The sequence below is a fragment of the Pituophis catenifer genome, unplaced genomic scaffold (genome assembly GCF_029215685.1).
Source record: "Pituophis catenifer annectens isolate HBS135680 unplaced genomic scaffold, rPitCat1.0.hap2 SCAF_3, whole genome shotgun sequence".
NCBI classification, from domain to species: domain Eukaryota; kingdom Metazoa; phylum Chordata; class Lepidosauria; order Squamata; family Colubridae; genus Pituophis; species Pituophis catenifer.
Window position 1 is genome coordinate 94,747,754 of NW_027256883.1, and position 13,910 is coordinate 94,761,663.

At 38.4% G+C, this 13,910-nt stretch overlaps 1 protein-coding gene across 1 annotated transcript in view; it reads right to left on the minus strand.

The window, feature by feature from the left end:
• The window catches only part of CFAP61 (cilia and flagella associated protein 61), a 152,079-nt gene that overhangs the window by 42,986 nt on the left and 95,183 nt on the right, over window positions 1-13,910 (minus strand). Inside the window, exons 16-18 of the mRNA XM_070940797.1 lie at window positions 12,686-12,784; window positions 11,494-11,662; window positions 8,019-8,193 (exon numbers count right to left, since the gene is read on the minus strand). Coding sequence (XP_070796898.1) covers window positions 8,019-8,193; window positions 11,494-11,662; window positions 12,686-12,784 — 443 coding nt within the window. The remainder of the gene's footprint in view (window positions 1-8,018; window positions 8,194-11,493; window positions 11,663-12,685; window positions 12,785-13,910) is intronic.

Genomic DNA, 13,910 nt, shown 5'->3' on the forward strand with positions numbered 1-13,910 from the left:
CCTATCTGGTCCTTACAATGAGGACAGGATGATCTACTGATCAGACTATGGCTTACTGACATTCAATCAGCTGGGGTATATAGACAAACAATCTCTGTATTGGTGCCCACATTGTAGAAGAAACTTTATTTGGAGAGTCAGTGAACTCCAAAAATAGAGTGCTGTTACCAAAAATTGGAAATTGATTTATTTGCTTATGTTTATGTTTATCTTTTATTTGATTTGTATACTGTCCTACTCCCGAAGGACTCAGGGCGGTGAACAGCCACAAGATAAAAACACATAAATACAAAATTTAAAAACAGAATAAAACCGAATTAAATAATTTGGCTGAAGACAAATTTAAAACACCCCAATAAATTAAAACCAATTTAAAATTTGTATTTTAAAAGGGAAAAAAGGGAAAAATTACGCCAGGCCAGCCTGATGGAATAAAAAGGTTTTAAGAGCGCGGCGGAAGGTGCGTAGATCCGGGATCCTCCGTATCTCCGGGGGGAGCTCATTCCAGATAGTAGGTGCCCCACAGAGAAGGCTCTCCCCTTGGGGACCGCCAGTCGACATTGTTTGGCCAACGGCATCCGGAGGAGCCCCTCTCTATAAGAGCGTACTGGCCCTGGGAGGCTACTGGTGGCAGCAGGCGGTCTCATAGATAACCAGGTCCTAAGCCATGGAGCGCTCTAAAGGTGGTAACCAAGACCATGAAGCGCACATGGAAGACCACCGGGAGCCAGTGCAGCTCGTGCAGGAGAGGTGTTACATGGGAACACCATGTCGCTCCCATAACCACCCGCGCGGCCGCACTCTGCGCCAGTTGGAGCCTCCGGGTGCTCCTCAAGGGGAGCCCCATGTAGAGAGCATTGCAGTAGTCCAGGCATGAATGACCGTGCGTAACGAGTCCCGATCCAGAAAGGGACACAACTGGCGAATCAGGCGAACCTGATGAAAAATCCTCCTGGTCACGGCTGTCAGATGGTCTTCTAAAGACAGCCGTGAATCCAGGAGGACACCCAAGTTGCGAGCCCTCTCTGTGGGGGCCAGCGATTCGCCCCCAATAGTCAGAGATGGCACCAACTGACTATATCGGGACGTCGGAAACCACAGCCACTCGGTCTTGGATGGGTTGAGCCTGAGCCTGTTTCTCCCCATCCAGATCCGCACGGCCTCCAGGCACCGGGACATCACTTCAAGGGCATCGCTGGGGTGGTCCGGGGTGGAGATGTACAGCTGAGTATTGTCAGATGGTACTTCACCCCGAAACTGGATGATCTCGCCCAGCGGCTTTACATAAATGTTGAACAGAAGGGGCGAGAGGACCGACCCTTGTGGCACCCCACATATGAGGTGCCTTGGGGTCGACCTCTGCCCCCCTGCCAACACAGACTGCAACCGATCGGAGAGAAAGGAGGAGAACCACTGCAATACAGTGCCCCCCACCCCTAACTCTTCCAACCAGTGCAGCATGATACCATGGTTGATGGTATCAAAAGCCACTGAGAGATCTAATAGGACCAGGACAGAGGAGCAACCTCTGTCCCGAGCCCGCCAGAGATCATCAACCAACGCGACCAATGCCGTTTCCGTGCTGTACCTAGGCCTGAAGCCCGACTGGAATGGATCCAGATACGTCGTTTCATTCAGGTGCTGGAGGAGCTGTCGCGCAACCACACTCTCAACCACCTTCGCCACAAAGCGAAGGTTGGAGACCGGATGATAATTAGACAACACTGCCGGGTCCAGGGAAGGCTTCTTGAAGAGAGGCCTCACCACCGCCTCTTTCAAGGCGGCGGGGAAGTCACCCTCACCCAATGAAGCATTTATAATCCCCTGGAGCCAGCCTCGCATCACCTCCCGAGAAGCCAGCACTAACCAGGAGGGACACAGGTCCAACAAACATGTGGTTGCGTTCAGTCTACCCAGAATCCTGTCCACATCGTCAGGAGTCACAGGATCAAACTCATCCCAGATAACATTCACAAGACCTGCCTCCGTCATCCCTCCTGCAACTACCCAGTCGGAGTCCAGACCTTCCCGAATCTGAGTGATTTTGTCATGCAGGTACTGTACAAAGTCCTCGGCTCTACCCTCCAAGGGGTCCTCCCACGCTCCCTGGTGGAGCAAGGAGCGGGTCACCCTAAACAGGGCGGCTGGGTGGTTCTCTGATGATGCAATAAGAGCAGCAAAATAATTACATTTTGCTGCTTTTATCGCCACTAGGTAATTCTTAATATGAGATCTTACCAGTGTCCATTCAGATTCAGAAAGACTGGCCCTCCAACTACTCTTTAGATGTCTTTTCCGGCGCTTCATCACCCTTAGATCCTCAGTGAACCAAGGAGCCAGATGAGATCGGTGCTGGGTCAGAGGCCGCAAAGGCACAACCTGATCCAGAGCTCCAGTGGCCGCCCTGTCCCAGGCAGCCACTAGGTCTCCAGTCGAGGCGTGAGCCAGAGCCTCAGGGAATGGCCCAAGCTCCATCTGGAACCTCTCAGGCTCCATCAGGCGCCTGGGGCGGAACCATCTTACCGGCTCCTTATTATTTATTTGCTTAGATTTATTTGCTTAGATTTTCCTTTGATGTTGTCAGCTGACCTAGTAATTCAATGTTGATTTTTAAAAAGCCATTTTTGAACTTTATTCTCTATATTTAGTTTTAACTATATTATATTGTTCTAAATAACTTTGATATTTGCAAATGAAAAGTAATGCAAAAAGTATGAAAACAAATAATGAATAAAGCTAAGTTACTGTGGCTTAAATCTAAGTAGATCTAAAATCTACTGACTTAGATTAACATTTTTCCCCAAGGACTCATCCTGACTGACAGTATTAGATTTATTTCCTCAGTCTGGAATAAGATTATGGAGGTAAATTTACAAAGCCTATCTAAAATAGCCATGCACTTTTCAGTTTTACCAAAGCTAAAGAATTTATCAAGTAGCAAATAATGGATATCAGTTTGCAGAGAGAATGTTAGGTACTTCCCTTTTATTTAAAAGGGAATTTTTTTGTCCCATCCTGACTAAGTTTCTATATAGATGTGTTACTGCAAAATACTGTAGGTTCTTTACTTTAACATGTTTTAACATTCTGTCTTCAGTCTTACTAGAAATAAGTTACTTTGTTTCTGGAACAACTGAAATTGTGAGTTATAAATTTCATACTGCTGATTTTATGATTAAATTTGTCACCTGTATTTAACTCTGGATTTTACTTCTAAATATGTTTCTTTGTAGATTAGAAAATATTTATAATTTATTTTTCAAACCATGGTGACATCAGCTTTAGTTACCAAATTCTGCTTCAAAAGTTGTATCACAAATGAGACATCATGTGACTGTGACTTGCAATTTTACTTCCATGTCCTCCATTAATTCTGCTTGTCAAAAGCTGGTTGGGAAGCATACAAATGGCAATCACATGACTGCAGGTCTCTGTGATGGTCATAAGGGTGAAGATTGGTCATAAAGTTATAGATTTTTAAAACTGCTACAATTTTGAATGGTGAATAAACAAGATAGTTGGTAGGTGAAATCTATCTATAGTATAATTTGTTCTATATGGGGCTGTCCTACAAAATCACTCTTGTATGCTCACTAGCCTATTTTAAAACTGCAATGTGATATTTCTGCTTCAGGAACTGCACTAACTGACAGTGGGGTTTTTTTAGTACATGTCAAGGTGCTGGTCACTATAATAAAAGTCTACACGACTCTGGTCCTAGGTATCTAAGACAATGCCTTTCCATGACCAGAGAACTCATAAATGCATTTTTAATAAACTGCATCACTGTTTGGTTTGTTGGTAGCAATGCCTCAGATAGAAGGTCCATACAGAGAGTGGTAAGGATAGCTGAGAAGATTATAGGAAGCTCACTTCCCGTTATTCAGGATACCACTTATAAGTGCTATGTGCTTAGAGCTCAAAGCATTGTTAGAGACCCTACACACACACTTTGCAGTCTGTTTCTGTTGCTCCCCTCTGGGAGGAGGTTTCAAAATATCTACAGCAGGATTACTAGATTCTGTAACAACTTTGTTCCTTACGCCATCCGTCTTGTAAACTCGCAGGATTCTTTTTTTTCGCCATGTATATGTATACATCCGAATTGGACTGTGATGTCTCTCTGTGTCATATATGTATGTGTGTGTGGGTATATGCATAATGGTTATCTTTTGAGAGCTGAATGCAACAAAATTTCATTTTAATGTATGCTGATTAGTGTACATTTCAAGTGACAATAAAGTTTCCATTCTGTTCTGTCCTCTCCTGTCCTGTCCTATCCTGTATACCAAAATGATTCTCTAATGTACTGCTTCTTGAGGGGGGGCAAACTTTCAAATCAATGGTAAAAATCCAATCAATTTCTAAACAAATGGACAATACGTTCACAAATTTGGAAACAATACATTCACAAATTTGGAAACTGGCATACTTACGATCCATGAAAATGTTAAAACTAGGAAAGTGCATGTTGGTTAATTTGAAAAAGTTTTGGAAACCTTGAAGAGAATTATTGCTACTGAATTAGAAGAAAAGGATCAACCTCATGTAATGTATTACAAATCTACAAACTCTACTAATTAAAATACATGGGCAACTCACCAGAAATAATTAGAAACAATCTACCTTTGATACTAAGCAGCAGAAATCTTTATTTAATTACATGGAAGAATGCATTCAGGAAATCCTCCACTATGTCTTCCCCTATAACCAATACATTATAATACCAGAGACCAGCTTTTACATTTTTCGAGACAAAACTACCAAATTGAAATACCATGTACATAAAGTTATGTTTTATCTAGAACCCCCTTTACAAACAATCTATTTTTTTATTTTTTTTTGCCTGTCTCTTGGACATGAGGACAAAAGATTTACAATAGTTTTGGCCACCATGGATCTTTATAGAATTTGTATTTCTCTGTTGAATAACAGTTATAGTATTAGCTATTAAAAAGGAACAATTTGCAGCAAGTTGAAATTATACTTTCCGAGAACATTACTTTACAAGAAATACATAGTCTATCAAATGAAACCTCTTTTTGAGACATAGGATTGGGAATGGACAAACCAATATTAATTGATATTCAAATAAAGCATATCGGTAGCTAAAAGCAAAATAAACTCATGTGGTATATCAACGCTGCAACTTGAAATATTCATTATTTTTGTGGTGCCAAAGATAGCTACTGTCACTATTGCTCTAATTAACTTTTATGGCCCATTAAGAATATTACTGACATAATTCAAAGCTTTTTTCTAAATTATATTCTACAACTACTAATATATAATTTATGCTGGAGATTTCACCTCAATTTAGGACTATCAGAAGATCTGAGAGACACGGATATCAACATGATTTTAGATAGATTATATTTGCATTTGTTCTGCCTTCGTGAATCAATTTAGGGATTCTTCAGTATGTTCCAGTGCAATCTCAGACTATGCTTTAGTGACTACAACTGGGAAATTTAATAATTATAAATCAGCCAATACTAGGTGGTACAAATAGTGCTTGTTTAGTCACTGCCTTGGACAGCAACCATTCACAATTATGATAGTGATGAAAAAGTAACTTTTGATCTTTGTAGGTATAGACAAGGAATATCCAAAGTTTTTAAGGGGTTCATGAGTTAAGAAATGTAAAACATACTTTTTATAATTTAAATTAATTCATCAAAAATATTATGTTGTATTTATTGGACACTCAAAGAATATTTTAAAATGGATCAGGATATAAGTATTCTGTCTATTTTTTCAAAAATTCCTTTGTCCTAAAAATGAGATAAAGAAATATTTATATAGTCCAGATTTAATAATAAGTTTAGGGTTGAATTCGTTTTATGTGCCTGATTATTATATTAATCTTTTCCTTCTTTGTTAATTAGTTTTTCTTTATCAAATTTTTAATGATTATAATATATCTAGGGCCTTTTTTTTGTTCAATTAATCAATCAGTATCTTTTTTCTTGTTGGAATTATAGGGTTTTTTTGCATGTCAACATAAATTTAAAAAATAATTAAATAAAAGCTGCATTCAAATCACTATAATTTATAAATTTATACAACACAGCAGCACCCATCAATTTTGGGTAAGATGGCACAACAGAATTTGGTTTAGTGTATATGTAAACACAGCCTTTCTTCATCACCTAAACTTGGGGGATTGTTCGGTGGATTGCATGAAGGGAGCAAATATGCGTTCTATAAATGTTATACTTGTGTGCAGATGTACAGTACATGCACACAAGCACACAGACAAAGGATGCACACATGGCACTGCTCACTAAATGCGTACTATTAAGTCAGAATAAAAAGTAAGGGCAGTTTTCCTTTTCTTCCCCCACAGAATGCATTCTGTCTCTCAGGTCCCAAAAGGACAGATCTAACAGAATAAGTCATTAGTAAATGGGACTGAATTGACCGGATTTGTCAATGCAGGAGCAGTCTTTTCCTAACATTAATCAAATGAATTAAGCCGAGAAACAAGACAGATTAATAAGACACCTTTTCTGCAATTGCAGATAAGAGCAGGAGATTGTACAGTATCATATCCCATCATTTGCTCCACAAAAGGAGCAAAAGGTAAGACTTGGTTCCCCAAATAAAAGACATATCTGAACAAGTAAATCTATTCATCACGCTTGCAATAAACAAAGCAAGGTATAAAAAGTATTCTGTTTAGTTTCACAAAAATGAACATACAATCATGTCATCATGAATGGGCATATGAAATGATATTGTATATCCACATTGGAACTCCACTGGAGGAGTGAATTAATGCACACTCAATGCTATTTCCAACATGGAAATAAGGGACCTCAAAAGAAAAATCGAGCAGCTGTTAGCAGCTACTAACTTCTGGACTAGTTGCAAAAGAAACAATTATAGGTTGCCCTCGATTTACAACCACAATTGAGCCAAAAATTTCTGTTGCTAAGTAACATACTTGTTAAGTGAGTTTTGCCCCATTTCACGACCTTTCTTGCCCCAGTTGTTAAGTTAGTCACACTGTTGTTAAATGAATCTGGCTTTCCCATTGACTTTGCTCAGATGGTTACAAAATGTGATCACATGACCCTAGCACACCATCATAAATATGAATTAGATGCCAAGCATCTTAATTTTATCATATGACCATGGGGGTGCTGCAATGTTTGCAAGTGTGAAAAACAGTCTAATTGCCTAATTCCAGGTCAGAAGATACCATTCCCTCCTCCAATTGTACCAATAGTCACTGAAAGAAAACTGAACTGTGGTGTTGACAAAAGGAACACTTCTGAGGCAGACAGAAGTAGGTGCAATCAGTGGCACCTACAACCTCAGAAAACACAAGCTGAATACAAGGTTCGGGTTATGTTTTATGTCCAACTATGTGACTATATATTTTGCTCCATTCCTTGCTTTGAATATTTTTGTAATGCCATTCCATTTCTGGGTACTGCAAATATAGGTAGATTTACAGAACCCAAGCCAAATATAGAAGCTGCCTTGGTAAATCAGGTAAATCAATGCAACTTAATGAAAGAGTGCATTTGTATCCATATAAACATAACACGCATGGTATTAGCCAACTGTAGTACCTTTTACAGTATGCAGATAGTTCTACATTAAACCCCCAAAAGTCCAATTTTCTTTTTTTTCAGTTTTTTCAGTCTAAAAAAACCTTGTGTCTAGCTACAAAACATATTTAATGATATTACTATCTCATATGTTAATTAACAATCCCAGACTTTGTGCTTAGGTCTTTCATTTCAGTTAATCTAATTTCATAAAGCAATTATAGGTAATTCTTCTTTTCAATCTTTGTTCCAGGCAAGAAATATAAATGTCTCCAAAACTGACATTGTAAATTAATCTTTACATTGTAAATTAATCTGTACAATAAATAAGAGCAGATGAAACAGTTTGCAAGGATTAATTAAGCTATAATTATATGCTAGAAATGGAGATGCAACTTGCCAAGAAATACATAAACCTCTGCTGTCTTCATGTAGTAGAATTGGTAAGACTGTTACCTGTGGAATCAATCACTTTTTCTTTTAGCCACTTCATTGCTGCTAATGCATCTTCATCATCAGAAATAATAAAAAGATTGGAGGGCACTACTCCTATGTATCTTTGTTTATAGTTTGTTGATACCTCTCTGTTGGTTAATAATTTTTTGATATCAGCACCACTAGGACATGGGACCTATATTTATAGATAAATAAATATTATTTATCATATCATTCTAATTTTCTCACAGATACCAATATTTATTAAAATATATTCTGCTTCAGCAATTCATATTTTTATAATAAATGAGCTTTAAAATTACTAAGCAAGCAGTAACTCAGCAGCCAATCCATAGAAGAGGAAATGTGCTACATCTGGCTGAGCAAATAAACATATTTTAATTACAGAAAAATATTGATGTTATAGGTACTTGACAAATGAATCTAGGTCTTTAGGTCTACAGGCAAAATACAGATTTTATGTTAACAGATGTTATTATTGTTATTATTGTAATATTAGTTCAAAATATTGAGGCAAATTAAGAAAGACCCACATCACATTTACTGTAAATTATACAAGCTAGTCTTACACAGTGATACTCTAAATTTGTCTCATCTCAAGAATGAAAACTAAAATTTGAAAGGATATTGGAGACTAGCCCTTCTTCATCCAGGATCTACGATAAAATATATAGAGAACAATTGAACTTTTGATGTTAGATTGAGTTTTCTTTACTGTGCACATCTCTTCCCTTTGCAAGAGAATTAAGTGATTTTTTTCATTCAATAGCAATATAATTTCTTCTTTACTCCCTTCATTTCCCCAGCTTCTCTGTTTTCTTCTCCATTTTCTACTATTTTAAATATTTTCCTTATTTTGTCTCACTTCCTATTCTCATGAGAGAAAACATCAGTAGTGGGTTTCAATTTCAGCCGCTACTTGTTCTCTTGTGGGTGCTCGCGTGTACGCGTGACGCTTCTGCTCATGTGCAGAGACATCCGGGTGGGTGGGTGGCACCTCCCACCACTGCTGCTACCGGTACGCCCAATCCAGGGTGAACCGGTAGCAACCCACCACTGGAAAATAAGTATAGTTTGTGAATAATCTTGCCTTTTCAGCAACCACTTTGGGTAATTAATTATATCAAAGCCCTTTAAAAATGCAATTTATGGATAGAAAGTTTGAGGAGTCCTTTATTAAACTATTGCAAATGGATGTTGTCAAGCCCCTGCTGAAGTATTTCCAGAGAAGTAGTCTGCTGAGATGAAGCAAAATAAAACAAAACAAAACAACTGGCTAAAACTAACATTTTCCACCCAGTTCTTTGGAACAACTTTTGGTTGAAGAGATTTCACATACTGAAAAATTGCAAGGGTTGAATAAAAAATAACGCTTTCAGTGTTCTTAGTTGGTAGTACTGATGCACTAGAAGCTTTGTCATGTTCTTTAGCATTAGTTATTATCTTTTAATTGACAAGAGATTATTATGAGAAAAAGTTGTGTTCCTATTTTTCTGACATGTAAGTCTACAAGTTACTCTGACTCAGTGTAGTTTAAGAGGAAGAAGTTAAAGATAGTTGATTAATATCTCAAAATGAAATTGATTTCAAGATTGCCATTTCATAAGAAGAAAATTCAGCTGCAATATGATAATTCTAGGCCACACACCTCACAGGCCACACAAGAGGCCTTTGCATCTCAGCAACATTCCTTATTTGCTATAGACGACATATGACACATTTCCCCAAAACTAATGGGATATTTTTGTGACCATCTGTTTGACTAAAATGAAAAGGTAAAAAGGACTGTCAGGATCCAGTAAGAAAAGTGGCTTTAAGAAGCTTGTCCATTGTTGGCAGAAATGTGTAAAAAATGAAGGTGGAGGAATGAATGCAGGCAATAAAAGGATATTTTTTTTTGTTTCACTTATTAAAGCATCTCTATTTAAACTAAAGTTATAGAGGTATAACCAGCTTTTTCAACTACAAGAATTGGATAACTACCTTCCTAGTTGCTTTTTAAAAATATGTTTACATTTGTCATTCTTTTTCTCCTCTGTTCCTTCTCATATCAGGCTTATAAAAGTAAGAATGCTTGCTAAATTATGTTATCTATCGAAGACAGACAGTGCAGTGTGTGAATTCACAAATAGCTACTCAAAAAACCACCATCACGGGAAGCAATTTACTTTTTTGTCATCTCTCTGCATCACATATATGAGTGATAACTCATATCCATTTACATCCATTTACAACCCTGGGGCAGTGTTTGGAGGAGAACAGAAGGCAATGTTGCTTGACTAAAAGTAAGTAATCTTGATAACGTGGAAGGCTGGGATCACATTACCATTCTGCAACAAGCAGAGAAAAAGATTCTTCAAGAGAAATAGATACATGAGGCCCTACCTCAGGGATGCAGAAATCTATCCCTATGGGAACTGTATTGTTTTCAACTCTAAAAACCACTTGAGGTATGGTCATTGATATTGCAAGAAGAAGACCTAAAATGTTCAGTTTCAAATGGTTTTGTAGTCATCCTCAACACTTCAGCCACACTTCTTGCTCAAACTCCACTATCAATCTCAGAAAGAGTCAGCAGGGAATCTGGCATACAGGTAAGAAGAGAATTGATGTCTAGTTTATTCACTTGAAAACAGTGCCCAACCATTAACAATTCCAGGGCCCATAAAATAAAATAATCTGGTATTGAAACTTGACAACTTTTATGAATATTTTATGTCATAAAAACTAACATAAAACATTTATGACATAGTACAAAATGTCATAAAACATTTTCTATGTTTGATTGTGCTGTACAATTTAATATGGCTATTTTCCAAGCAGATACATCTCTGAATATCTCCTTGAATTTTAAAGAACTTTTCCAATGAAAGGAGTAGAATAGAAAATCTGCCTTTGTTGAAGACATTAAGGAATCTGGTAAGGAAAGATCTATCTCTGAAACAAGGATCTAAATTGTTTAGTAAGAATAAATAGTTAAGTGTAGCAACCTGTTTGTTGAGGAGTCTTGGAATTCCATCACTGCTAGATTTGTCAAATAAATCAAATCATCTCAAAGATGAACTCTTATGCTTCTTATGCTGCAACAGTATGGAATTGTGTAGCACAGGCTCTCATTTGTTGATAGATTATCTAAATCTGGGACTGATTCTGAGATTTTCATAATATTTCTAAAAAGCTATAAGTTACAACTGCTTATATTGAATTCAGCCTGATGATTTTTACTAACAGACATTGTTTTTTATTCTTATAGACTATTTCTGAAATTATTTGTTCAATTAAGCATGGGATCACAACCTTGAACATGGTATATAACTAAAAAGAGGATAAAAAATAAGATTAAAAAATATTTTGGATAGGAAAAAACAAATTTCCAAACTTATTATTATATATGCAATATAAATTAATCTGAGTTCAATGAAATTTTTTTCCATTTAACTAGGTATGGGAGTGCTGCCTCAATATTTGGACTTACCTGATACTGTTGGCCAGTGCAGAGAATGAGATGATCATATGGCACTTTTTTCTCCTTGGAAACTGTTACATGTTTTGCAGACCTGTTTATAGCAATCATTTTTCCAGCCACAACATTAATCCATGAACCAAGTGACATCAGTGCATAATCATCTTCATTAAAACAATAACTGTGAAGAAACAACAAGTTCATTTTAGTAATTGAATGTAATTATTAATTATATTCTGGTAAATTTATTAAAATCCCATAATCAAGTCTTCTTGTTCCCTTTCAGAAAATTTACTGAAGTCCATAGTAAGGTATTATATTACCCCCACAGGAAGACACATGAATTGGAATTGGAAGGCGGTGCTTACATTTGCTGGTAAGAAAATAATGGATTAGCAAGAGATGCAGATTGGTGCAGACATAGCTGTTACAAAACTGTAATGCATAAACCAGGGGTATCCAACTTTGGCAACTTTTAAGGCTTGTGGACTTCAATTCTCAGAATACCAGCAGCCATGCAGGTTGGTTTTAAGGTTGCCAAGGTTGGACACCCATAGCATAAACAAAGGCTAGTTTAAAGTTCACTCAGTTTTCTTTTTCATTTCAAGAATAGTTTCCTCTTATTTCATCTCTATTCTGTTTTCTCCCTTTTTTGCTACTTTTGCTAAAAAGAGGAAAAAATTACTGAAGGCATTGCTATAGTTTTTAAAGGCAAAACAAGGATAGTAATTTAGCAAAGGACAATACTTGAATCCGTTACAAGGGGAGTACAAATGTTAGAAACTAAATTTGATTAATTCCTCATTTACTATATAAATATACTTATAGCATCAGAAGTATATTTTACCATTTTAAAATAATGTTTATGTTTGTCTTTTTGGCAGTACTGAAAATACTCCAAACCAGGGGTGAAATCCAGCAGGTTCTGACAGGTTCTGGAGAACCGCTAGCGGAAATTTTGAGCAGTTCGGAGAACCAGTAGTGGAAATTTAGAGTAGTTCGGAGAACTGGCAAATACCACCTCTGGCTGGCCCCAGAGTGGGGAGGGAATGCGGATTTTGCAGTATCCTTTCCCTGGAGTAGGGTGGGAATGGAGATTTTGCAATATTCTTCCCCTGTCACACCCACCAAGCCATGCCCACCAAGCCACGCCCACAGAACTGGTAGTAAAAAAATTTGGATTTCATCGCTGCTCCAAACGCACCTGTTAATTAAAAAATGCTTATGCAGATTATTTGATTCATCTTTCCCTGGAAGGCCATGAGCTGAAATCAATGTAAGGTTGTTGAATTTCAGGTGTGGGCTACAAAAAAACAGAACATCAAAATGTTATACAAATTTACTTCAGTTATTTTTAATTCATATTATTCATAGGCAATTGAAATGTCAACTGCTCAGAAATCATATTTTATGCAAATATGCGCCAGCATTTATATCAACTTTCACAAACTATTTTGATGCCAATAATAGTAGTAACAGTAGTGATAGCTGCTGCTACATGTAGTCCTTGACTTACAACTGTTTGCTTAATGATGGCCTCTGAAAATAATATTACAACTTAAATTTTAATTTACAACTGTTGCTCCACCCCCATAATCATGTGATCACAATTCAGGCACTTGGCAACTGGCTGGCATTTTTGACTGGTTGCAGTTCCTGTGATCATGTGATTATGATTTGCAACTTTTTTTGTCAGTTTCCCCAGGGAAACTGGGGAATCCTATCAGTTCAGACCAGTTTAGGCAAACCGGTAGTGATGATTGGCATCAGTTCATTGAACCAATAGCAATCATCCCTGGTGGCCCCGCCTCTGCCTGACCGGTCACCCGCTCAACAGGCACGCCTGGGCTGCCTCACCCGCCGCTTCCGTGCGCTGCGTTTGGAAGGGGCCGCTGCCACCGCTCTTGCTGCCCTCCCTCCCCACCTGACTGCAGATGTCCTCCTGCCCTCCTGGAGCACTGCTATGGTGCCGCCGTTTACTTTCTTTCTTCTCTCACCATGAAACGAAAGCAAACAGCAGTGGTGGTGCTTTGGGAGGGCGGATGGACATATTCATTATAGTTGTCAGCTGCAGACGTCTGCCTGCCCTCCCGAAGCACCACTGCAGTGAACAAAACCACCCCATTGTGCCGTGCCTCCTCCTGTAGCCAAGCATGCCCAGCTGTGCATGCCCTTTCCTCAAATGGGATGTGCATGGAGTGCTTGGAAAGCGAGCGAGCAAGAGAGCTCTGTGTGTGAGACAGAGAGGGAGGCAGTGGCAGGGGTGGCTTCTGAGCAGCCCTGAGTCAGCCAGCTCCACTTCACCTACTCCCTGAGTCTTGCCGTTCTCCTCGACCCCCCCTCCATTCAAGCAGTGGCAGGCTCTGCGGGACAACAGGGCCTCTCATTTTTCCCAGGGCATACATTTGCTACCTCTGCTTGTCTGCTTG